General features: G+C 40.1%; 1 protein-coding gene across 1 annotated transcript in view; it reads left to right on the top strand.

Moving 5' to 3' along the window:
• MTMR7 (myotubularin related protein 7) overlaps window positions 1–25,775 on the top strand; it is a 106,264-nt gene that overhangs the window by 17,655 nt on the left and 62,834 nt on the right. Inside the window, exons 2-3 of the mRNA XM_064585616.1 lie at window positions 24,028–24,150; window positions 25,476–25,638. Of these exons, the coding sequence (XP_064441686.1) occupies window positions 24,028–24,150; window positions 25,476–25,638 (286 nt within the window). The remainder of the gene's footprint in view (window positions 1–24,027; window positions 24,151–25,475; window positions 25,639–25,775) is intronic.

Raw genomic sequence — 25,775 nt, 5'->3', positions numbered from 1 at the left:
GAAGCAAGCCATCTGCATATCTAAGGAGAGCAGAGGGAACATTTGGAGCCAAGATCCTTGAGTGATTGTGCTTAGAATCTTCAGGAATAGCAGAGAGACAGTGTGGTCAAAGTCAGCAAGTGGGGTAGTGGGAAATGAGGTTTGACAAGGAGCGAGCAGTACAAGTAATGTACAGACCTTCCTTCTGGGTGTGGAGATCTGTGGAAGGGATCCAAGCTCTGACTTACATTTAGCAGGGTCTCAGGTAAAGTAAAGTGGTTGGAGGTGGGAGGGTAAGCAAAAATGGAAAGAGAGGACGGGGGTATAGGAGTGGAGTAAGAATAAACTGGATATAATAATTTAAAAGTAGAGTGGTGAGGATTTACTGATGGAGTAGATATGAGAGTAGAGGGAAAGAGGAGTCAAAGATAACACCAAGGTTGTTGGCCCCAGCACTGAAAAATGGATTGTCAAGACTGGAAGGGCTACGGGAGGAAGATTGGAGGCAGGGTGAGAGGGAATCCAGGATCAGTTTGAGAGTTCTGTTAGACACACAGGTGATTTCCTTAGTAAAACCTGGGTACTCCCTTAAGGAACTACAGAATGACAATACAAGAGTGACATGCTTTATTTTTGATAGCACTATTTCTTTTTTATCATATATATTTTAGAAAGGCCTCAAGTCTTTTTGAAAGTAATCTGATGAAATAAATTCGGTCAATAGATACACACTTTGGAAAATTTTCTAACATGTATGTTTGTGTGTTTGATCATAGTTCCCTCTGGATTCCATTGTTTTTAAGGACTATTTAATGTTGAGTAGTCTATTATATATCATGTACATAAATAATATATTTACTTTCAATAGCTTAATCTTTCTTCTTTGCTGACTTCACCAATCACCCACCAACATGGACTATAAACAAATACATTTCTTAGCATGAGAGGCATGTAATATTTAAAGGTATGCTGGATGATTCTTTTATAATATGAGAGATCCTGCTTTGCTTTATTTTCTCTGGTTCATATATTTGCATCTGTTAAACAAGTACATTTATAACTTAACAATAACAACAATAACCAAGCAGCTCAATTAAAAAATGAGTGAAAGACTTGAATATACATTTCTCCAAAGAAGATAGACAAATGACCAATAAGCACATGAAAAGATGCCTAACATCACTAGCTGTTAGGGAAATGCAAATCAAAACCACAATGAGATACTTCATACCCATTAGGATGGCCATTGTAAAAATAATGAAAATAACAAGTATTGGCACAGTTGTGGAGAAATTAGAACTTTTAGACATTGCTGTGGGAATGCAAAATGGTGCAGCTGCCGTGGAAAACAGGTTGGCAGTTTCTCAAAAAGTTAAACATAGAATTACCATATCACCCATCAATTCCACTTTTAGCTATACACCTAAAAGAATTAAAAACAGGAAAACAAACAGATACTTGTATGCCCATGTTCATCACTGCATTATTCACAATATCCAAAGAGTGGAGACAATCCATGTATTCAGGGACAGATGAATGGGTGAATAAAGTGTGGTGGATACATATAATGGAATATTATTCAGCCATAAAAAGAATGAAGTTCTGATACATAGTACAAAATGGATGAACCTTAAGATGTTTTGCTGAGTAAAACAAGGCAGATAAAAAAGGACAAATACTGTATAATTCCATTTAATATGAGGTGTCTAGAATGACGAAATTCTTAGAGACAGAAATAGAAGTTACCAGGGGCTGGGGGTAAGGGAAGTGAGAGTTACTGCTTAACAATTACAGAGTTTCAGGAGATGAAAATGTGTGGAAATGGTTATATACTAAGAATGCACTTAATGCCACCAAATGGCACACTTAAAAATGGTTAAAATGGTAAATTTTATGTCATGTGTATTTAGCCACAATAAAGAAAGAAGCCAACAAATACATTGCCTGTATTTATTAACTCGGTGAATTTGTTGAAGGAAGGAGGGAAGGAAGGGAGGCAGGGAGGGAGGAAGGAGGAAAGGAGGAAGGGAGAGGAGGGGGATAGAGAAGGAAGGAGGGGGGAAGGAGGGAGGAAGGAAGGAAAGGGGGAGGGAGGGAGGAAGGAAGGAAGGGGGAAGGGAGGGAGGAAGGATGGAAGGATGGAAGGAAGGAAGGAAGGAATTCCTGCTATCCTTAATTTGGCAAATGTACATCAATTATTAGCCTGATAGTGAGAGGCAGTGTGGCTCTGAAGTCAGGTGTCCATGGTTTAAATTCTGGTTCTGCCACTTACTTATGGATACATTTTATTTTATTTTTTTTTACTTTTGGCATAATTTTAAAGATGAGAAATAATTTGCATACCATAAAATTCACTCTTTGAAAATGTACAGTTCAGTGCATTTTGTTGCTTTTTGTGGAATCATCATTACTATCTAATTTTACAACATTTTCACCGCCCTCAAGAGAAACTTCATACTCGTTAGCAGGCAGTCCTCATGGGTCTCTGCCCACACTCCTGGCAACCACAAATCTGCTTTCTGTCTCTGTATGTTTACCTGTTCTGGACGTTCTTTGTAAATGGAGTCATACAGTATGTGGTCCGTTGTGACTGGCTTTGTTCATTTCATTTTCAAGTTTCATCTATATTGTAGCATAAATTAGTACTATGTTCCTTTTCATAGCTGGATGATATCCCATTGTATGGATACACCCAACACCCACATTTGTTTATGCATTCATCAGTTGATAGATATTGGGTTGCTTTCCCATTTTGTTTTTTGTGAATAAAGCTACTATGAACACTTATGTACGAGTTTTTTCATGGGAACATATGTTTTCAGTTCTCTTGAGTATATACCCAGGATTGAAATATTGGGGTCATATGGTAACTATATGTTTAACCTTTTGAGAAACTAATACTGTTTTCCAAAGCGGCTGCACCATTTTATAGGCCCAACAGCAATGTATGAGGGTTCTGATTTCTCCATATTCTGGCCAACACTTGTTATTGTCTGTGTCTTTCTGATTATAACTATCCTGATGGGTGTGAAGTGAGATCTCATTGTGATGCTTTTCATTTCCCTGATGGTAAGTGATGTCGAACACCTTTTTATGTGCGTGTGGGCTATTTGTATATCTTCTTTGGAGAAATATCTATTCAAACGCTTTGCTTATTTTTTTAAGTACCTTTTGGTTTTTTAAAGCAGTTTTAAGTTCACAGAAGTATTGAGCACAAGGTATAGAGATTTCCCATATACCTCCTGCCCTGATACATATATGCTTTTCCCCATTATCAACATCTGCATCAGTGTGGTACATTTGTTACTAATGATGAACCTACACTGACACATCATTATCACCCAGAGTCCATGGTTTACATTAGGGTTCATCTTGCTGTTATACATTTTATGGGTTTGAACACATTTATAATGACATGTATCCATCATTATAGTATCATATAGAATGGTTTCATTGCCCTCAAAATCCTGTGTTCCACCTGTTTATCCCTCTTCCCCCCTCTCCCCCAACCACTGGCAACCACTGATCTTTTTAGTGTCTCCAGAGTTTTGCCTTTTTCCAGAATATCATATAGTTGGAATCATATATTACGTAGGCTTTTCAGATTAGCTTCTTTCACTTTGTAATACGCATTCAAGTTTTCTCCATATCTTTTCATTGCTTGATAGCTCCTTTCTTTTTAATGCTAAATAATATTCCTTTGTCCGGATGTACCACCTTTATCCATTCACCAACTGAAGGACATCTTAGTTGCTCCCAAGTTTTGGTAATTGTGAATAAAGCTGCTATAAACATCGCTGTAACATGTTTTTGTGGGGACACGATTTTTCAGCTTCTTTGGGTAAATGCCCAAGTGTGCGTGGCTGGATTGTATGGCAAGATGATGTCTAGTTTTGTAAGAAATCCCCCAACTGTTGTCCAAACTGGCTGTACCATTTTACATTCCCATCAGCAATGAATGAGAGTTTCTGAAGCTCCACAACCTCATCCACAAGCATTTGGTGTCAGAGTTTTGGAGTTTGGTCATTCTGATAGGTGTGTAGTAGTATTTCATTGCTGTTTTAATTTGTAATTCCCTGATGATATATGATGAGGAGCATTTTTGCATGTGCTTATTTGCCATCAGTGTACCTTTGGTGAGGTGTCAAAGTCTTTGGCCCATTTTTTTAAACCAGGTTTTTTTTTTTTTATGAGAAATGTCTTTTGCAACTATTTTCTCCCAATCGCGTGGCTTTGCTTTTCATTTTCTTGGCAGTGTCTTTCACAGAGAAGTTTTTAATTTTAATTAAGTCTAGCTTATCATTTCTTTTTTTAGTAGATTATGCCTTTGGTGTTGTATTTAAAAAGTTATTTCCAAATCCTAGATCATTGAGATTTTCTCCTATGTTATGTTCTAAGCCCTTTGTTTATTTTAAATTGATTATCTTTTTATTGTTGAGTTTTCTTTATATATTCTGGATTCTAGACCTTTATACATTCTAGATACCAGATCCTTATTAGATATATGAGTTGCAAATGTTTGCTTCTGTTCCATGGGTTGTTTTTCTCACTTTCTTACTCTTTGAAGCTCAACATTTCTAATTTTGATGAATAGAAGTTTGTCTATTTTTCTTTGGTTGTTTGTACTTTAGGTGTCTTATCTAAGAAAACATTGCCAAATCCAAGGTTACAAAGATTTACACTTTTACGTCTTTGATCCATTTTGAATTAATTTTTATATTTGGTGTGAATTAGAGGTCTAAATTCATTGTCTTCATGTGGAATTCCAGTGGTCCCAGCACCATTTATCGAAAAGTCTTTTCTTAATTGTCTTGGCATCCTTGTGGAAAATCAGTTCCCTAGCAAATTGATTTTGCATAGACCATAGATGCATGAGTTTCTTAACTGGACTCTCAGCTGTATTCCTCTGATCTTCATGTCCATCCTTAACTTGTATCACACAGTCTTGATTATTGTAGTAGATACAGGATCTTGAATGAGTCACCTGAGGTCTCTCAAAGCCTTGCTGTCCTCATCTATACCTAGTTAGGAGACCCAACCGGAGAATACATTTAAAGCACATAAAAACTTGGCATTCAGCACATTACAGCTGCTTTGTTATTTTTATTATCATCTTTATTGCACAAAGAGGTGGCCCCAGGTTTGTATACTGAAAGAACTTCTATGAAATTTGATAACAGAAAACATTTTCTTAATCCAAGCATTTCGTTTGACTCACTCATTAACTTCCCCGCTGTACAATGGGCGACCTTGTTTCCTCTGAAGGTGCTCTGGAAAGGCTGCCTTCCTCTAACCCTACTCAACTTCACACCCATACTTGAGAGCATATTTTTCTTTCATCAAAACATTGACTTATCCAACATGGATGAATGTGGATCAGCATGGATTTTAGGGAAGGTGCCGAGTTTTGTTCAGGAAGCCTCTGCAGTGGCCGATGTTGCTCGAGAAAAGGCCTCAGTGACATCACCCTGCGGTGTTTTCCAGTGCCTGCATGCAGAGAGACACACTTTGATTTTTGTTCGTGGACGAAAGTAACATGATAACATTAAAGTTTTCAAAAGGGATATAATGGAGGCATTATATACCTTGAAACTTTGGAAATCTTGTGAGGAATGACAGACCTGAAACTGTCACGTTGTATATGTGTGCTTTATTTAGTTATTAGTAAATTTCAGTATTTGTCCTTGAACTTTCATCATTAACTGATTCTGTTTGGTTATCACTTCTGTCCTATCCCCACCAGAAAAACTGTGTCTGGAATGTTTGTTTTCACAGAGCAGATGTACATATATTTTTCTCATCCTTATTTAAAGCTTATTTTTATTGGCTTTTCTGAATGGGACAAGCTGTGAAGTATACATGAAATTAAACCATTTGACCAAACACTCAGGATTCCATGACTTTGTCCCGTGTGATGGTTCAGTTTTGTATTCTTGTGTTGCACTCAGAGTCCAAGCAGCTCATTTTGTACCATATTTCTTACGCCAGGAACAGTCTAAACTTTTTTTTTTTTTTTTTTTTTAGTGCCCTTTCCCCTGGTGGACAGCGAAGTTGAAGCCTTTGGGAGTAAAAGTACTTCCCAGGATATAAACCGAACCCTTCCTCCCACAGCCATTTAAAATAGTTTAAAAATAACCCCCACTTAAAGTTTTGTGGCAGGCTATGACAACTTTATAAAAATTGTGTGTTTACTTTTCTCCTCTTTTTTCATTTGTTAAAACACTGCTTATCACAGATTCCCGGGGAAATAAATTTATTGCCAAGCTATGAAAGAAAATCATCCCCTAGGGCATGTAGCAACATAAAAGTCATTTAGAACATTCCAGGTGCACTTACACAGTACTTACATGTCGAAGTAAACTGTTCAACCAGTTTGGGGAGTGGAGGTTGGAGAAAGGGATTCTGCCTTCTTGAGCTAAGTGGATAGATTCAAAGACCCTATTCATGCATTTAATCGTTCACATGTACCTTCATCAAATATTTCTCAAGTGCTTCCTGGAGGCCAGGTACTGTTTTAGGCCCCTGGAAATACAGTGGTGAACTAGACAGACGGGGTCCCTAGTTTCATGGAACTTACATTGTAGGAAAGAATTAAATTGAAAAATATTGCCATATTCTTTAAACACGTGTGTAGTCATATAATCGCTGTAAGCCAAGACCTTAGAAAATCTTCCATTTTTTTAGATTTGCCAAATCCTGTTACCCTTCCCCTGGAGACCCCCTGGTTGTTTCCCACTGCACTCAGAGTGAAAGCCAGAGTCCCCACATTGTCCTGGAAGATGCCACAGATCACCCTGGCCACTTGGGGCCCCTCCTCTCCTGCTCTTCACCCCTCACAGACTCTGGTCCAAACATCAACTCCTTGTAGACCCTTGAGCATGTCCAAACTGTTCCAGCTCATGGCCTTCACTTGTGGTTCCTTTTGCCTGGAATGCTCTTTCTCCAGATTTCCTTACAGCCGGCTCTCTTACTTACTTTGGTTCTCGACTGAAATATCCAATAATTTGATTCGAGGGGACTTTCCTGGACTTGCTGGTGCCTCTCTACACCCAGCTGCTTACCCTGTTTGACTCTCCTCCCTAGCATTTTCTGGCATGCATACGTGTATTTATTTTGCTTATTACCTGTTTCCTGCCCACTCATTCCCAAACTGAATGCAAGCTCCATGTTCGCAGTGCCTTTGTCTTGTTACTGCTATATCCCCAGTGCCCAGAGCACTCTGTGCCTGGCACAGAGTAGAGATGCACAATGAACAGTCATTGAATGAATGAATGCATGAAGGGAATGGCTTAATGTGATCTTGTGTCCAAGCTTCACTACCTTTCAACAGCCTTGTTCCTTACCATTTTTATTCTTATTTGTTTACACAGTTATGCTAATATTTCGTTAATTCAGAAGTACTTTACAAGAAAATAGAAGGATGGACTTGGTACCAACCTCACAGATTTTAGTTTTGCAAGGAAAATCAGGCTTTAAATTTAACAGTGTAACCAAAGCTGTAATCCCACGGATTTTCACAAAGCGTGTTACAAATGACAGCATGAAGAAAACATCTTGCATAGGAACTGGAAGCCCAGCTCCGCAGCGTACCCGCAAACTGACAGGACACTTGTGTCTTGATTAGTCTCAACTCGACAAAGAAGGATGTTATGAAGAGCTATGTATTCATATACAGTGGTCGCGTAGGGAACTTCTGACCTAAAGCAGAGGCAAACTACCTTTCTTGAAACTTCTCAGATTCTGCACCAGTGGGGTAACCTTCACCCTGTGTCACGACTAGTGGACTTAAAAAAAAATCTCAAATCTAGTTTAATGGTGTAGCTTTTATTTTTACCTGCGGGCTTGTGTTCACAGCAGCTTTTAAAGACTGAGTTCTCAACGACAGCAGCATACCGTCTCCCAGCTGTGGAAAAAAGTCAAAAGTCTTATTAGTTCTAAGTTGTTTGCATGGCACTTAGTTTTCCCTTTCACACGTGAAGGGTTTTTTTTTTTTTTTTTTTTTCCATCTCTGTTTCTTGTTTTGTACTCACAACATCTTCCACGCTTGAACCTTTCTTACCTTCTTGTCTGAACATTCAAATTCAGTAATAAAACATTCCTAGTTAATCTTGCCGGATTCTACCTACAAGCCCTCACATACTTCGTTTTTACGATAACGTTAATTTTGATTCACTGGAAAATACGTTAGCACATACCCGTGCTTGGAATCAGGATGGAAAGGTGAAAAGGGCACAGTGCCTGCCCTTCGGGTCCTACAGTCATGGGTTGTGATGTTGCTCTGAGATCACTTCTGTGGACTCTCATTTCAGGAAGCCAATAAGCTGCAGACTGTGCCTCCTTCTTTCTTCCCACAGTTCTAATGTAAGTGTGGACCTAGCGTTGCTCATGGTGCTGCAGAGGATAGTGGGAATGAAAGAATCCATGCCTGCCTTGAGGATGTATATTTGCAGAAACAATGCAAGTTGTCCGGTGAAAAGAGCAGGCAGCACAGGGTAAATGCGAAGTAAATGGCAATGACCAGAAAGGTCCCAGCCATCCACAGGGTAGAGGGTGGTCGCTGTGTCGTGGAGTGGTCAAGGGAAGGTGGGCTTACGGAGGCAGGTCTTGGGTGTCCAGCTGGAGAGGTCACGCAGTGCTGGGTGAGTGGGTCCTCACTGTCCTTGGTAGCCTCAGCTCATCGTGATAGGAGAGCAGTGCAGCCTTTCTTCTTGAGCCCAGAAGAGGCTACCACATTTTGGTGTCTGCAAAGCATTCTGCTTTATCCTTATTTCTCAGAATGGCAGCAATGGCTTCCAGAGGGAGGAGAAGGAGAAGAATGTGGTGTGGATTATGGGTCTGTCCTCGGGGGCTGGGAGCCCTGGGTGAGGCATGCGAATGTGTAAATGAGCTGGAACATGGCCTTGCCCTGGGTCGACGGCTGTACCCTTCTGTCCTCTGGCCCTGATACTTGCCAGAAGATGGTGGGAAGGGTGTGTACGACTTGGTTCTCTCCATGACCGGCTGTCTCCTCTCTTTGGACCAGCATTAAGTTCCAACTGGCACAACTTGCCCTTGGAAAAATGTTTTCCCATAGAGCTATATAAGTAAACGGTCTATGCTTTTCTAATAGTGCCTTTGTCAAAAATATGTCAACTTCAGAAGCATTTTAGAATTTTGGAAATACTTTTGGAGGAAAATCACCATCAAAATAAGCCCTTGACTTTCTGTAGTGCTTCATGGGAAGGACTCAGTCTCCTGAGACTGTTTTATTTTTTTTTTTAACATGATTATTGTTTTTAAACCAATGATCTTTAATAGATTACTCCATACATTTATTCTTTGAGTTACAATGGGCCTAGCATCTGTTCTCCATTTACTTTCCTCGTAACATCTTTCTTCCTCTTTTTCTCTTATTTGAGTTTGTTGAAAATGGTATTTTTGGTGGAGGTTATTTTAAGGTGGTGTTGAAATAAATCCTGGGACTGTCCTCTTATTCAACAGCACATGTTCTTTTAAGCCTACACATCCAGGGTCATCCTACCAAAATAAATTATATGGACCCTGTACAAAACTCTCAAGTGCCTGACTTTTTATTTATGAGACTTGGCTGGCATAACGTTTGTAGTTTCCCCTGAGCAAAAATGGTCTCCCCTTTTCTTGTCTCTGCTTTTTCCAAGAATTCCTAGCAGCTAAGGAGCTATGGCTCCATGTCTCTAACTATTTTAGCTTTATTATCCCTCTCGGGGAATTTTTTTTTAAGCTTAGCTAAATTTCAGCCAAATCTACTGTTTTAACGATTGTATAGGTAGATGGAACTCAACAACCTGCCCATTTATAGGCATTCAAGGCTGTCCGAAATCATCAAGATGTTTCCTTTACCTTGACTTAAGCTGGGTAAAAATATCCTTATCTATAGAGAAATTTGACTGATTTTTTTAATCTTTTAAAAGCAAATTTTGCAAAGCTTATGTTTTCCCCAGAGTATAACATTATTTGTTGGAATTATTCAGAGATTTGTAGGTGGCCTAAAAATCTGTATAAATAGGTCTATCAAGTACCCAATTTCCAATTTTCCAGCAAATTGGGGAAATGTGTAGATATTTCACTTTGGAAGCTGACACACCAAATAAATATCCTTCTAATGTGCATATGATTCCAGAATCTTTATTCATTTTCAGTGTCCTTTTGTGCAACTACCATAACAAAATAGCCTGGGTAGACACATCTATCCTTTTCCCCCTTACTTTTGAAAATTAGATCAAGATTACTGGGATGAACTTTTCTATGAATATCTACCCATGGATCTGTCTAAACCCCTTGGATTACGAGTCTGTTTCAAACTGGGTTTTCATCTTTTCAAATTTGAACCCTCTTACTTCAGTTAAGCTGGTTGAAACTAGTTCTGTCCAGAGAGGAGTTGGTGCTTGGGGAAGTAAGGTTGAAGATGAGAGCTCCACCAGCTAGGTGGTAGAGGAAGAAATGGGATGAAGGATTATCTTCACATGCATAGACTCTGGTAGATCAGTGTATCTTCAGAGAATAATCAGTGGCATCTGGCATAGGATATTGGCAGTAGTTTGGGGTATGAAAAAGGGAACCTGCTGAAAAGGTAGGGGGGACAGGTTGTGGAAAGCCCAGCAGCAGCAGGGAGCCCCTGGGGTTTTGAATATGGAATGACGTGACAGGAGTGTGTGGTGGGATGAGTGCTTGGGCGACAGCCCTGGGAATAGTTCGTGTGGTGGGCGTGCGCTGGCCTTGGCCGGTCACCATTTGCTCTCACCACTCCCTCTCGGGGGCATGCCTGCTCGGTTCTCAGTCCCTGTGTTTGTGGTGTGTCTTGCACCTCAAGTCTGGCCATCAAGTCATCGCTGGTTTAAGGATAAGCATGTGACCCAGTGAAAGGCACTGAGTGTTTGCTTGGGCCTTTGGTGCTTTTCTACACCGGCCATGGGAATGGTGGAAGGTGTGGCTGGGCTGCCAGAGCTGCCATAAGCAGAGAGCCAAGAGCCAGCGGAGGGGGAACACAGAGAGATGAGGGCGAGCAGCTGGGTGTTTTGAACCTCTGGCCAGTCTGAAGCCAGCCCCACCACAGATGTTTATGGATGCATACTTCAGTAAGATCCCTTTTGTCTTAAGCAATATGATGTTGAGATTTTTCTCTCTTGCTCCTGGAAAATTCCTCACAGAGGTGGAGGGAGATAATCTGCAGGCAGTGTTACTAGTTAGAAGCCTTTTGATGAATAGTCTGGGTACTTGGTACAGAGTAGCCACTCAACAAATCAATAACATTAACAAATTAGAAGGGCTTAATTAAAAGCTGATGGATGGCAGCTGGCTAATTTTCATGGGATTCTGTCATAGGTACCTTGCTTTGTATTATATCCGACTATATTAACTCTGTTTTCAAAAACAATTTAGTTTCACAGCAGGATACATTTTTAGGCAGCTTGGAAATAGGATTATTTTTATACAGTCTCAATGTGTGTATCCCACTAGCATTTGTCTCTGTTATATCAAAGATAGGGGTTTTATGAAGGGCAGAATGTCCAAGTATTTCTTCTGGTTGCATGTCATATATTTTCTTGGACTGTGCTTTGTGATTTTTGCCCTTAGTTCCTCTCCAATATCTGACCTCTGAATAAAATGGTCCTGGGAAAAGACTTGCGTTGGTTTTATAGTTTTAAACAGTTTAAATCTGCCTTTTGGGAGAAGGATTAGTGTTCCTGATTATTCTATCAAATGGCTATATTAGAAAACTCCTGAAGCCTCTTGACTACCCTTATTATTTGTTTAAACAACTGTATGTCAGTACGAAAAAAAGTGCTCTTTATTTTTAATTTTTTATGCAGACAAGTTTATTATGTAACATTTTACAATATGATTTTATTTTTCCAGTTTTATTGAGACATAATTGACATGTAACATTGTGTTAGCTTAAGATACACAACATAATGACTTGATATATGTTCCTGTTGTAAAATGATCACCACAATAGGTCTAGTTAACATCCATCCCCTCATATTGTTGCAAATTTTTTTTCTTGTGAGGAGAACTTTTAAGATCTATTCTCTTAGCAACGTTCAAATAGACAATACGGTATTAGAAGTGCTTCTTTTTAAGTTGGAAAAATCAAATGCTTTTTCTTCTAAAGAGATTCAAAACGGTCTGAGGAATGTTTTATTGCTTCACTCTTTCTTCTTCGTCAAGATAACTTTGCAACAATAATCATGTAGCCCACCTTCCTTGTATATTCTGTTGCTCCCACTACTTCCACAGGGGAAAATGAAGTCGCAGACGTGAAGTGAGCATTCAGTGGGAGCAAGAATTAAATCTCGAAGTCTCTCTTATGGATTTGTTTATCCATTACTATTTATTATTAACAACCACCAAGATACACGCTTTTTTTTTCTCTCACACATGCACTTATAGGTGGGATCATTCATTATCCTGGACCTCTGGCTTCAAACTTACAACATCTTGCTTGGCAACACAGAGACACCTACCGTAAATAAAACCATTCAGAATTTCTAATGGGGTAGATGTTTCTATAATTAATGCATGGCTGGCTAGAAGTGGAACTTGATTTCTTAAATGGTTCTCCTGATGCTGCTGCAGGATGGCATTACACCTTAGGATGTAAAACATGCCAATACTCATTTCAAGACTGTCCAGCTAGTCCTGGGACCATTTGGGGAACCAGGCTCTCCAGGCTGTAATGACCGCCGTACCATGGGGGTTGGCCCCTCCAGACAAGATGGAGTGAATAGGGTTCACTGGCCAACCAGACTGTGCTATAGTGAATTATCAATGCCTTAGCTTTAGCCAGAGCTTTTTACTTGTTAACTATGTAACTCTCTAATGGAAATTTTAGGGAAAATAGAAGATAGGCTTTCAGCCATGATGCCTTTCCTTATTTACAATACTAGTTCTGGACTGCAGAAGTAGAGCACAGGAGGGGCTTGGGGAAATGGATGTGGCATCAGATACTTCTGGTTTAAAACTGGGTCTGCCACTCTCTAGCTGTGAGTCCATGGGCAATTGGTTTACTCTTCATGTACTTCTATTTTATCATTTGTAAAATGGGATAATCACGTCTACCTTTCAGCTAGGGTTAGAAATAGTGTATGGACCACACTTAGTACAATACCTGGCACTTGCTAGTTGCTCAGTAAATCATAGTGTTGCTGTTCTTATTACCCTTCCTTCGTTATCCCTCTGCTCAAAAGGGAGAAGTTGAAAGGAATCTGCCATAATTGTGCTTCCTTCTTTACCATTGGCTTTTCTGGAAAAGTAGTCCTGGATTGGCCTGATTGTGATTCTCAGCAATTAGCTAGTGGGGGAGTGAGGGAGTGGGCGTGACTTCAAGCCAGAGCGGCCTCCGCACCCAGGCCTGTGGATGTCCAGGGATGGCTCCCCAACCCGGGAGCTTCCATGTCCCAGCTTTGGGACATGCACCGCTTCTCCTAATCACTGTGCTAATTACTGTACAATGTAATAGACCTACATTAACGATTGTGTATTTCAAACTGAAGTAATATTGCACATTTTTGTGTCGTCCATCTTCACATTTTGTGGCTCATCTGACCTGTTCTGCTTATAATGGAAGAACCCTTTAGGAAAAATGAAGTCTGCCTTGACTTTTAGTTTTTCATTATTGTAACGGCCTCAAGTTTGGTGTCTGCTCTCATCCCCCCTTGTCACCTAGCCACTTTCTGACCAGTGATGTGGGAATGTGATGGGTGGGCAGTTAGAAGCCAGATTGGTCTGTATGCTGTGTAGCCTGAATATCACCATTAAAGACTGTAGAAAAGTGGATGACTAGATTGATAGATTTTTTTTTTTTAAAGATTTTATTTATTTATTTGAGAGAGAATGAGACAGAGAGCATGAGAGAGGGGAGGGTCAGAGGGAGAAGCAGACTCCCCGCTGAGCAGGGAGCCCGATGCGGGACTCGATCCCGGGACTCCAGGATCATGACCTGAGCCGAAGGCAGTCGCTTAACCAACTGAGCCACCCAGGCGCCTAGATTGATAGATTTTAAAATATTATGTTTTCAGAAATGACATACACGTATGTTGTATATGATGTTTTCTTTCATTTTATCTTAAAGAATTTTATGAGCATTAAGATTAAATATAATACTTTAACAAAGATGCAGTCTGGTGTCATCTGTTATAGAAAGGCAACCAGAGTACTTTCTTTTAAATACTACAGTAAGATACTTTATTAATTCAGACTGAAAACCACATGATACTTAATTATCAGAGGTAGAAATAACCCAAGAAGTCTTACCAAGTCCTCCAGGATTCACAGGAAGCCAAGTCCTCAGACTCCAGAAAGAGGAAAGGGAAAGGGAGCCTGGAGACTGGGGAAGAGCCATTCTCTGCTCAGGCTGCTTCTCCCCCAGGCTAGTAGGCTTGCCCTGTTCATCTCTGTCCTTTGGGCCCTGAATGCTGGATGTGGGTGCAGACTCTGGTGCTTCCTTTCCTTAGGGGACCCCAGGAGTTCTGTTGGCCAACCATGTTACCGAGTGGCTGAATTTCCGGAGAAGTGAACACGGAATCATTATGGTTTGTATTTTCACAGTTACTGTTGCATGTGCTTTCTGGCCTCTCTGTAAAGGACCCATACCACTGAGTTCTAACTGCAGCCTGGTAGAGTGGAGAAAGACACTAAATATCCTTTAGGTCCTTTATAGAAGTGGAAACCCAGAGATAGTGAGTAAACTGCCCAGCGCCCCCAGAGTTCAGTTCCAAAACCAGAACCGGCACCAGAGTCCAGGCCTCCTGACTCGCAAATACTTTACTTTTCATGTTGGTAGAATTAGAAAATGTCATGATACCAAATTTAGCACAACAAACTATTTATCTAGCTGCTTTTCTTAGATTAGAACATAAACTTGTCCCAGGTTTTGGCTACTGCAGGCATTTTGATTTCTCCCTGTTCAGCAACCTCTGGATCCGATCCCTTCCCCCAGATGATTGGCAGTGACCTTCAGCCTAATTTATATGGTATTGAGGACTTGGTCTTTGGTCCAAGCGAAGCTGGTGGCCAGTGACATTTGCCTCTCTTCTTTTTCGGTAGAAGGTAATCCTAGCCCGCACTGCAGACTGCTGTCCTGAAGAGTAGCTTTACCTTTGTAGAGAGTCTGGTATGATTCTGGAATCCAGAATGTTCCACAATCCAATATTCGACCTACAGAGTAGAAGGTCAAGGCTCATATTCTATTATTAAGACTGAAATTAGAAGGTGTTGTGATCGAGAGTTGCTGAAGAGAGGCTCTGTGTCTCAGTGATTTCCAAGGTTCCCCTGATTCCCAGGGGGCGAGGGAAGGACGGAGCAGGCTTGTGTTCTGCAGCCGGGTGTCCTGTTTCAGACCTGGCAGTGACGTGGCAGGGCTCAGGGTTTTCACTGAAGCTTTTCAGCCTTGGCCTAGAAAAGCTGATAAAACCTTTTTTTCCCCCTCAATCTAAAGCCAGCAGAGCAGGGATGGAATGAAAAGGCCGTTAACCTGGGGCACAGGCTCTTCCATTGAGTCTGTAAGATTCTTGAGGATAAACAAAGGTTCACTCTTATTCACCCTTTTGTTCTTCTTTGGACCTAACATGGTGCTCTGCATGGGCATTTTGTTGAATGGAGTTGGACGTTTGGGGGTCTCTCTTTTATTAGTTCTGAGAACCCTCTTGCCAGCATTTGGGCTCTTGTATTCAATGCCCAGGCTTTCTGTCTTTGGGTTAATCTCAAAGATTATGCTGATAGTGGTTTGTGAATATGGTTTTATCGTATAATTTTGTCTGCAAGCATTCAATTTTCAAATACTAATTTTCATGTATAAAACTGGTTTTAAAAGAATTGTTTATCGATTATTCCATATATATTGATGTTGAAGAACAGGACTAAAAGGACCTCAGAGGCATTCACCGGTGCCCACATTTCGGTGCCTGATGAACTTGGGCTCTGAGTTAGGCAGACCCTAGCTCCAGGCTGAGCCTCACCACACACTGCCTGAGTGGCCTGGGGAAACTGGTCCCCAGGAACTGCGAACTGGGGATTATGTAAGGACCTAACTAATGGGGTTATTGTGGAGATTAACTGAGGTCACTCATGCAAAGTGACGGCACAGTTCATGGCATAGAGTAAGTACTCTAAAAATATTTGTTTTTGTTTTTATTATTATTATTTTGGTAATTTTGACATAAACCAAATGACAGCCGAGATTGGCCTGATCTATAAACTATTGGGAAGGCTATTTTGAACACTCCCATTTTTTCCCTTTGGAAATCCAAAACTCTCCCTGGAATTCCTGCCAGTTCCCATGGAGGTTTGCGTTTCCACAGCCCTCTCTGGCATAATCTTCTGCTCCCACTGAGGTGGTCAGGTCAGAGATTGTCTCACCACCCACTCCCACTCATGTGTCTGTGTTCCGTGACCCAGCTGTGGAGAATTAAAACGTGCCTCTTACCTAGCTACACTGTCCTCGTCCAACCCATCACCACATCATGGTGGATAAAAACTGTCCTGAAGAAATGGGGCAAAGGCGAGGCTCAGTAAAGCAAAAGACTTTTCCTGCCCATCCCGGAATGATTTCTTCTGGTTCTGGCACTTCATTACCTAATCAAATAATGCTTAAATAGAAATATTTTCTAAAATACACCAAAAAATTAAAAGTGCTTATGTTTGGATTGTGGGACTAGGGGTAATTTTCTTTCCTTCTTTCTATATTTCTGAAACTTTAAACATTATGTAAATAAGTACACATTTCATAATCTTTTTAAAAAAAAAGACTAGGTTTTTTTTTTTTTTAAGATTTTATTTGACAGAGAGATCTCGAGAGAGAGCACAAGTAGGCAGAGAGGCAGACAGAGGGAGAGGGAGAAGCAGGCTCCCCACTGAGCAGGGAGCCCAACATGGGGCTTGATCCCAGGACCCTGGGATCATGACCTGAGCCGAAGGCAGCCGCTTACCCGACTGAGCCACCCAGGCGCCCCAAAAAGGCCAGTTTTTAAGGCCAGGGGAGAGAGCTTTCAAGGATTGGGGAAGACTTTGGTATTAACAGGAGAAATAAGTCCTTGCCCAGCAAACCTCATCTCCTTTTTCTGATCTTTTAAAATGTATTTCTCATGAGTTCCTCCTAATGGGAGTTGTTGTATTTTCTGTATCACAGTTCCAGATGCCCCCTCATTGGCAGCATAATAGGATTCTTTCTTTCTTTCTTTCTTTTTTTTTTAAAGATTTTATTTTTTATTTATTTGAGACAGAGAGAATGAGATAGAGAGAGCATGAGAGTGGGGAGGGCCAGAGGGAGAAGCAGACTCCCCGCCGAGCAGGGAGCCCGATGTGGGACTCGATCCCGGGACTCCAGGATCACGACCTGAGCCGAAGGCAGTCGCTCAACCAACTGAGCCACCCAGGCGCCCTAGGATTCTTTCTTTAACATGTCTTGACGTGCCAGTTGTTTCTGGAAGGCTCCTCCTATTCTTTGGTCCTCTGCTGCTCCAGGATGGAGTTTCAATGCTCAGGCTATCCCACTCTGGCTTCTGCCCAGTTCCACCCTTAACTTTGACAAAGAGAAGAGTCTCTCTTTCTCAGCTCCTGTGGAGCTCATTCCTCTCTTACTGATCCTTGTGCTCCCAGGACCACTCCCGCTAAGGTCACCAGTGTCTTCCATGTCACTGAATCCAGTGGGCAGTTTGCAATGATTGCCTTACTTGATCTCTCAGCAGCATTGGGAGTGGACACTTCCTTTCTCTTAAACCATTTCTTCTGCACATGGTTCCTTGACAGCATGCTCTCCTGATGGTTCTCTTCCAGCTGGATTCCTTTCTAGTTCGCTTTTCTGATTCCTCTTCTTCTGTCGATCTTTAAAGATTGGATTTCCTCAGATTTCTTCTCTTCTCACTCTACATGTTCTCCCTGGGTAACCTCTCTGGGTCTCATGATTTCAAATATAATTTATGTGCCACTGACTACAAATTTAACTGCATTTCAGCAAATCTAAGACATCAGTGATGGTAAGATGCACCAAGATCTTATATCCCACAAAGAAAGACAGAAGTACTGCCAATTACATGACATAACAGCTTCTTACACATTAACTGTAAGACGAATTCCATTTTCAGAAATGTCAGAATATGAAAAAGGCACACTCAAGAATTAATGATATGCTGGGGCGCCTGGGTGGCTCAGGCATTAAGCGTCTGCCTTCGGCTCAGGTCATGATCCCAGGTCCTGGGATCGAGGCCCACATCGGGCTCCCTGCTCGGAGGGAAGCCTGCTTCTCCCTCTCCCACTCCCCCTGCTTGTGTTCCCTCTCTTGCTATATCTGTCTCTGTCAAATAAATAAAATCTTTAAAAAAAATTAATAATATGCTGTAAAATGTTTTTGCATAGATGAACTGCAATTTGCAGAGTATTGAATACCTAGTGTGTCTTAAGCATGGTGTTCCTGGAATGCACAAATGAATCATAATAACGTTGTCTAGGGAAGCTGGTAGTTTCCTGAGTCCTGTCTCTCCAGGCATGAAATAGGCCTTATTACCATATAGCTTATTATATGTCTAAATAAGGTAGAATTAAGTTAGCTGAACAATGAGGCAGAGTTATTGAGCCAGAGGATCGTCAAGATGGTGTCCAAACTCTTGAGATTTGTTTCATTTTATCTACAGTTGACTGACTCTAGAGTCATAGTCAAGAATGTTCTGGTTATCTTAGTGTAAACCATGTGGTGGCCTCTGAGCAGTGCTCCCTATCATCACACAACTTCTCAGACAATTGAATTTTAATTTTTATTACTCATTTATTTTGTTGTTACAGATCACTGGGAAATTGTGCTCTTCTTGTTTCCCTCATTTTTTTATTTCCTTTTTTCTCCCTCTACTTCAAAATTACTTTTAACAGCAATGGGACCTATAAGAACTATTGCCAAATTTTGGAAATGTAATTTTCCTGCAACAGCAGCCAAAGTTAACAAAAAGACACAGAAAAAAAAATCTCATTAAGTATTCTAATCTACCACCATCTGCGAACCTCGTTCTGTTTCACTAAGCCTTTCTAAAAATAATCTGAGCTGTATAGCTTCCTTCACTTCTATGGAGAGAATAATCCATACTAAATTACGTTTGCCTCAAAATATTACCTTATGTTCAATCTGATTATCCCAATAAAGTTTTGTCTCCTTAGTCCTAAGGGCAGGGAAAATCATTTACATTACGCTTTTAGATGCTGTTAACTAGTGTATCACCCCTGAACCTCCACTTAATTTAGGTAGTTATATTTTAGCATGCAAATCAGTATTTTCCCATAGAAATGTTCCAAAAATAATATATCTCCTTTTTTTCTTCTCCCACAACTGTCTTCCATAAGACCTTTCTTGTTGTTAGTTCAGAATAGAACATTTAATGACAAAAGTTTAAATAAAATAATCTGATCATGTGGGAATTGAAAAATATTCTCCTTAAATACTCCTGGGTCAAAGAAGCAATAAAAAAAAAATGCAGTTATAGACTCTTCTAGAAAGGACGAAGAACAAGAATACTGCAAATAAAACCCATAAGGTGCAGCCAAAGATTTACTTGGAGGAAAATGATTGGACTTTAAGACTTGTTATTAAACAAAAAGAATGACAATGAATGAGCTGACTCGAACCTGAGAGTTCAGAAAGGAACAAAGAAACAAACAAAGACACATGATATACCAAGGAAAGCTGAAATATTATTAACAAAGGAGCAGAAATTAAACAATTAGAAAAGAGAAAAATTAGTAAATTTGTAGATCCAAGACTTGTTACTTTGAAGAAAACCCTTTGCCTATCTAATCACAAGAAAGTTAAAACATAGTTCACAATTTAGGAATGAGAGAAAGGTTAAAGGGGGAGGGATTCACCCACAGATAGGAATTAAAAATGTCTAAGAATTTGAAAACCAGCGATTAGAAGATAATTTGTAAAGACAATAGATGTCAAAATGAGATTTAGTAAAAAATGGTAACATTGAAGGGAAGCTGGCTGGCTCAGTCGGTAAAACGTGTGACGCTTGAAATTGGGGTTGTGAAGCCCCACGTTGGGTGTAAAGATTACTTAAAAAAATAAAATCTTTTGGGGCACCTGGGTGGCTCAGTTGTTAAGTGTCTGCCTTCGGCTCAGGTCATGATCCCAGGGTCCTGGGATCGAGCCCCGCATTGGGCTCCCTGCTCGGGGGGAAGCCTGCTTCTCCCTCTCCCACTCTCCCTGCTTGTGTTCCCTCTCTCGCTGTGTCTCTCTCTGTCAAATAAATAAATAAATAAAATCTTTTAAAAAAGATAAAATCTTTTTAAAAAATGGTAACATTGAGTAGATATATAACCACATAAGAAATGGAAAGAATTATTAAATAATTAATTCTGTATAAAGAAGTACCTTTTTTGTATTTTTTTGTTTCAAAAAATGTGTATGATGAAATCTTTCTAATTAATGTCATCATAATCGTGATGAATTCACCTGATAAAAGTAGAACAAATAGGCTGGTACATGTCAGTCTCTCTTAAAAGTATAGATGCAAAAACAAAACAGAAAACAAAACAGTTATAGCTGGTAAAATACAAGAAATATTAAAACACCAATCCTGAGAATCCAAGACTTGTTTAAAGATTAAGAAATCTATTGCTATTGTAATGTAGGACTAAAGTAAAAAAGCAAATATTCATCCAAATACATATTTTAAAAAACACAGTGTTCATTCCTGATTTTTAAAAATCAAAATTCTTAGTGAATGAAGAATAGGTCACTTCCACAATGTGATAACAAAACATCAACATCAAACTCAATGGTGAAATATTGGAAGTGTTCCCATTAAAAATAGAGGTACACATGAAAAGATGCTCAACATCATTAATCATCGGAGAAATGCAAAGCAAAATCATAGTGAGATACTATCTTACACCTACTAGGATGGCTGTAATCAGAAAGAGAGAGCATAAAAAGTGTTCTCAAAGATATGGAAAAATTAGAACTTCATACATTGGTAGTAGGATTGTTAAATGGTACAACCGCTTTGGAAAATAATGTGGAAGTTCCTTACAATGTTAAACAGAGTTAGCATATGACACAGCATTTCCATTCCTGGATGTATGTGTGTGTATATGTATATACCCAAGAGAAATGAAAACAAATGTCCTCACAACAGCTTGCACAAGAACGTTCATAGCAGCATTATTCATAATAGCCAAAATTCTTAATCTCAGGAAACAAACTGAGAGTTGCTGGAGAGGTGGGGGGTGGGAGGGATGGGGTGGCTGGGTGGTAGACATTGGGGAGGGTATGTGCTATGGTGAGCGCAGTGAATTGTGCAAGACTGATGAATCACAGACCTGTACCTCTGAAACAACTAATACATTATATGTTAAAAAAAAAAAAAAGAAGATAGTAAGAAGGGAAAAATGAAGGGGGGCGGAAATCAGAGGGGGAGACAAACCATGAGAGACGATGGACTCTGAGAAACAAACTGAGGGTTCTAGAGGGGAGGGGGGTGGGGGGATGGGCTGGCCTGGTGATGGGTATTAAAGAGGATACGTACTGAATGGAGCACTGGGTGTTATATGCAAACAATGAATCATGGAACACTACATCAAAAACTAATGAGGTAATGTATGGTGATTAACATAACATAATAAAATAAAAAACAATGTAAAATTTAAAAAAAAAGTAGAAACAACCCCAATGTCCATCCACTGACAAATGGATACATAAAATGTGATGTATCTATATCTTTATAATGGAATATTATTGGCAATACAAGGCAATGAAGTACTGACACATTGTACAGATGGATCAACTTGGATTGAAACATGGGTTGAAAACATGAGGCTGAATGAAGGAAGCCAGTCACAAAGTACGACATATTGTAGGAGCCCCTTTATATGAAATGTCCAGAATAGGCAAATCCACTGAGAAGAAGTACACTGACGGTTGCCTAGTGCTGAGGTGGTTGGGGAAGAAGTGAAGAGTGAATGCTAATGGGTTCAGGGTTTCTTTGAGGGGCGAAGAAAATGTTTTAAAATTGATCGTGGTGATGGATGCATGAGGATGGTATGCACAATGCTGTGGATATGCTAAAAACCAGTGTAGCACACTTTAAGTGGGTGGGTATCTCAATAAAGATGTTATTAAAAAAAGAAACAAATGAAAATGTGCATGAATGCTGTTGCTGGTATTCACAGCAATCTGCCAGTAAACAAGGAGAGGAAAAGATGTATGAATACTGGAAAAGAAGAAACAGATTATTACAGAAAATATTCCTATCAGAGTGTCCAAGAGACCTCACTGAGAAAATTAGTAGAGGCAGTAAAAGAGTTTGGTAAAGAAGAAATTATAAAACACACAAATAAAAATTCGGCTGTAGGCTCTTCTCCTTACTGATAGAGTTCTTATGAGTACATAAGAAATGATGATCATCTAGTAGGAAAATAAACCAGCGACATGAAGGCCATTTACAAGAGACACAGTGGTGAATAACGATATGAAAGGAACATATCCGTAATGAAGGAAATACTTTTTAAAACTATGAGTTAATAGGTTAAGAGCCTCCTGTTGAATGAGCATCTTTTTTTTTTTTTTTAAGATTTTATTTATTTATTTGAGAGAGAGAATGAGATAGAGAGAGCATGAGAGGGGGGAGGGTCAGAGGGAGAAGCAGACTCCCCGCTGAGCAGGGAGCCCGATGCGGGACTCGATCCCGGGACTCCAGGATCATGACCTGAGCCGAAGGCAGTCACCCAACCAACTGAGCCACCCAGGCGCCCGAATGAGCATCTTTTAGGTAGACATTCACAGGGCCTCAGGAATAATACAACCATCTCAGACTAAGTCGTATGAATAAAAACATATTTTAAATACCACATTTTTTATTTACCTCATCAGATCCCTGAAAATTGGGCAGAAGTGGGATGGGACCGTCCAGTGCTCTTCTCAGAAGGCTGCTTTGGTTCTAGGGCTCAGAGAAGACAAAGGCAACATAATGTCTTGAGTGCTGTTTGACCTTGGTGTCCTGAGGGGCACTCATTAGGTCTGCTCTCCTCCAAGGTTTTCCCTAGAGCAGGGGGGATGCCCTGTGCTCTCCAAATACATCAGGGCCACAACTTCCATATTAGACTGAAGATTGGAGCAAATGTGGTTCACTAGTCCCTGAAGCTTCCTCGGGGAAGCGAGCAGCCCTCTTGGCTTGAGAGGTGAGGGTCGAGCCAGCGTCTGTCTGTAGATGGTTGATCCTCAGTGAGAGCAGTGCCAAGCCCACCATCATTATAGGAGTGTTCCTCTGGTCACTGTGGTGGCCCTGCCTTGTTAGAGTCATAGTTCCCTCAGTTTCCACTTGCCCTGAAGAGATGATCTTAGAATGTCCATTATATTTTATATTGGACTGATCCCAATCCACATATCCTTGAAACTGCTCTGCCTATAAGAGAGGTATGCTTGATGAAAATTGTTTCCAGAGATCTCTCTTAACCATTCCAAGGTCAGTGGTGAAAATTCCACTTATTAGAGAGATTTTATTATAAATGAATGTGAGCATTTTAATTTGGTAGGTGTTCCTTGTAAACACGCAGAACATTTCTCTGATACTTTTTGCTCTCATATATTTCCTGCTAGTTTATGTGGAAGCAAACTGCCTTAAGGCTGTTTCTACTACCGAGAAATACATAGATATAATATTGTCCTTTTAATAGGCATAATTCATACATGGTTATTGTAAAAACTCAGAACTATGATGCATACACTTCCTGCCTTCCATTGGAATTGTATAATTACAGTGAAATAAAAATGCTGACTTATTTAAAATACAAAGAGGGCATTCTTAAAGAATATGGTCTATAAAATTTTGTGGTACATTTAAAATGATATTTTAAGTAATTGGTGAATTTTTATCTTTTGATCTACAGAGTCACATACTGAGATCTAATTAAGAGGATGAGTTTTAGGTTTTCTTATTGGGAGAATCCTCAAAATTATATTTTGGATTAAATATAAGATTACCTACTTACTATTTATTTTTATGAGTAGTCTTTTGCTTTATGATAACTCTGTCAAACTGATTTCTCTAGGTCGAAAATGTCCGCTTGGTAGATCGAATATCTTCTAAAAAAGCGGCCCTAGGTACTTTGTATTTGACGGCAACTCATGTCATATTTGTGGAAAACGCACCTGACACAAGAAAAGAAACATGGGTATGCATTCCTTATTTTTGGCTTTATACATTTTCTGTTGTTTTGAGTAACAAGTTTTGACCCTGTGGTTGGGCTTTTTGATATTTGGGTGTTCAGAGGACTGTTTTTGGAGGGTCAGCTTCGCGTTCTTTTGCACAGAGTCAAATCCCCTTGATCTACTTATTCATTTTAAACACTAATTATTTAAACATCATCAAAGATAGGCCTAGAAATAGAGATGTAAATGCTTCATGGTACAGCTGTCAAGCAGAGATTCGAGAACATCAGTGCCCGGTATAGCACTTAGCTAGGGCCTTATTTGCAATACATTGTATTTGTAGGATCCAGTAATGCAGACCGTTTAGTTATTATGTTGTCTTCACTTTTCTGATAATTTGAAAACGGAGGAAAGCAAAGCTAGGGAAGAGTCCGAATGTCAGATATTTCTGCTACTTAGTAATGAGACCATTGGATACATCTTATTTTATATAGCCATCCAACTCCCGACACTCTGACTAGAATCAGAATCCCTGAATTGTAGATTTTTCCCTTTTCTGTATTCTGTGGACATTGTTACATTTTCAGCGGAAGGTGGCAGGCATTATTGTGTGGAGAGAAATAGTGACAGATGGTGACTACACTTGGGAGCATAGCATAATGTATAGAGTTGATGAGTCAGTATATTGTACACCTGAAACTGATGTAACAGTGTGTGTCAACAATATCTACATAACAAAAGATAACAAATGTTCCCATTGACTGAGCAGAAACCTACCCCCCACCACACACTGAAGCACCAGAGAGATGCACTTCAGCCTGATTTTCTTTAACATAAATCTCTTCTCCAGCCTGCCTGACTACCAGCAGCTTAGAAAACAACAGTCTCAAGTTGCTATTGAACTTGAGCATCCCATGTGGAATTAAGGAGCATGGTGGCACCTCCCTGTGGAGCCATCTCTAACTTTTGTTGATTGCGAGGTTTATTTTACTAACTTCTCATGACCTTATTTAATCTTAGCTATTAAGTGCGTTCACCATTTGACTACCAAAATGTTCCCTTACCTGGACTTGTACAAAATTGTATGCTGAATAGTTGGCTCTAAATAATTAGCGTGGCTATCAGAAGACTTGGTAATGAAAAATAAAATGACAAACTTAGATGGCTCTTTCCCGGAACATTGGTTCTTGTTGTCTGAGTGCAGGTGTTGAGCTAGCTAAAGGCCGGGGGGGGGGGGGGGGGGGAGGGGGAAGTGTTTCTTGTCCGTGTTCCTTCGGAGATCTGGGTTGTGCTTGTCTCATTTATCAGTTATCAGTGCTTAGCTTCTCCGCATGACTTTTGGTTGTAGATTCTTCACAGTCAGATTTCCACCATTGAAAAACAGGCAACAACTGCTACCGGGAGCCCTCTGCTTATTCGCTGCAAGAACTTCCAGCTGTTACAGCTCATCATCCCGCAGGAACGAGACTGCCATGATGTGTACATCTCTCTGATACGCCTTGCGAGGCCAGGTAGGGCAGAGGAACTCAGCATTGTGTACGTCGCACCCTGAGGTTCACAAATCGTGTTCAAGAAATATGCATAGCTTAAGAATTATGGTGTTTTAGGAATTATATGTTTTCCCAAGTCCTCCAATGAGGCCAAGAAT

The sequence above is a fragment of the Mirounga angustirostris genome, unplaced genomic scaffold (assembly GCF_029215605.1).
Source record: "Mirounga angustirostris isolate CCGP_5_RB_7025 unplaced genomic scaffold, mMirAng1.0.hap1 SCAF_2, whole genome shotgun sequence".
Taxonomy (NCBI): Eukaryota; Metazoa; Chordata; class Mammalia; order Carnivora; family Phocidae; genus Mirounga; species Mirounga angustirostris.
Note: the sequence above shows the minus strand (reverse complement) of the source record. Positions and strands in the feature narration are given on the sequence as shown.